Source organism: Aplysia californica, unplaced genomic scaffold (genome assembly GCF_000002075.1).
Source record: "Aplysia californica isolate F4 #8 unplaced genomic scaffold, AplCal3.0 scaffold00441, whole genome shotgun sequence".
Classification (NCBI taxonomy): Eukaryota; Metazoa; Mollusca; class Gastropoda; order Aplysiida; family Aplysiidae; genus Aplysia; species Aplysia californica.
The window spans coordinates 525511-526863 of NW_004797711.1; the positions used below are offsets into that span (position 1 = coordinate 525511).

The 1353-nt window shown below is 47.4% G+C and overlaps 1 protein-coding gene across 1 annotated transcript in view; it reads right to left on the bottom strand.

The window, feature by feature from the left end:
- The window catches only part of LOC101855278 (laminin subunit gamma-1), a gene marked incomplete at both ends in the record, with an annotated part of 30402 nt that overhangs the window by 9705 nt on the left and 19344 nt on the right, over window positions 1-1353 (bottom strand). The window contains 2 exon segments of the mRNA XM_013086158.1: window positions 31-281; window positions 640-772. Of these exon segments, the coding sequence (XP_012941612.1) occupies window positions 31-281; window positions 640-772 (384 nt within the window).

The window sequence follows — 1353 nt, forward strand, 5'->3', positions numbered from 1 at the left end:
TATATATATATATATACAAACTGTACTCACCCTGTCCACTGACAATGTCCCAGTAGCCCAGCTCACAGCGCTCACACTGTCGGCCCACCACGTTGTCCAGACACAGACACTGGCCGCTGCGCACGTCACAGCCGCGCGTCCCCGGCTGACTGACCGTGCCGGGCGGATAGCAGTTACACGCCGTGCACTGACCCAGCGTGTTGTTGTAGAAGTCGGGCAGGCACTGGTCGCAGAAAAACCCGCCCGTATTCCGGATACACTTCAGACATTCTCCGGTGGTGCTGATGGAGGGAGAAAAAGACATATATGTGAGGCAGCGTGGTGAAATCAGGCGCTTGTCAAAATAATCAAAGTGAAGAAACTGGCATTTTTCTGCAGGTTTGGGAATTTTTAGAGACTTTTTGTTTTTTGGTCATAGTCAACACCTTTCATTCCTATTAAAGAACACATTTTGGTGTGGATTTTACTGAAAAACGTTGATTAAAGGCATCAAATATGTTTTTAAAAAAGTACAGACAAAGAGACGTACGAGTTACAGTTGCCCACAGCGTTGGGATCAATGTTCCTGTTAAAACACACACACACACTCACACACACAAAATAAACACACACACACAAAGTACACACAAAGAGACCTACGTGTTACAGTTGCCCACAGCGTTGGGGTCAATGTTCCCGTTACAGGTACATTTCTGACACCTGCTGGGTACCCCGGTCAGCAGACCGGTGGGGTCGCCGTAGTAACCATCCAGACAGATGTCGCACAGGTTACCTGGGAAAGACAGGTACAAATCATACTGTGAAACATGTGGGAGGATGAAACAGTACTACACCATCTCTTTACCTGCCCTGCACTTAGCGACCTGCGTAGCACCTACCTACCTACCTTTTAGTTTTAGTAGAGGTTTTACGGCGCTCGCAACACAGTAAAGTCGTATAAGTGCCGAAGATCAGAGGTGTTACAAGAGAGTAACAAACACAAAAAAAGGAGTAAGAGAGATAAGGACGATAAATGCTTGATAGGAAAGAAGAAGCAAACCACACCAGAGCACCCGCCTCTCCAGACATCGGAAATACTTCATACAGTGACAAAACACAGCTGATAAAAACCAGTAAATTCTTTGCCATATCAACAGACCGAAGGGCTACAACCCAGATGGCTGCTGGATCGGAAAAGTAAATGTGAAGTAAAGTGGGTGGGTGGGTGGTGGGTAGGGGTGAGAGTGTGTGCATGCGCGCATCTGTAATTATGTGTGTGTGTGTATGTGTGTGTGTGTGAGAGAGTGTGCGTGTGTTAATATGTGAGTGTGTGGGGAGGAGTGAAAGTTGGCGTGTGTGTGTGTGTGGGGGGGG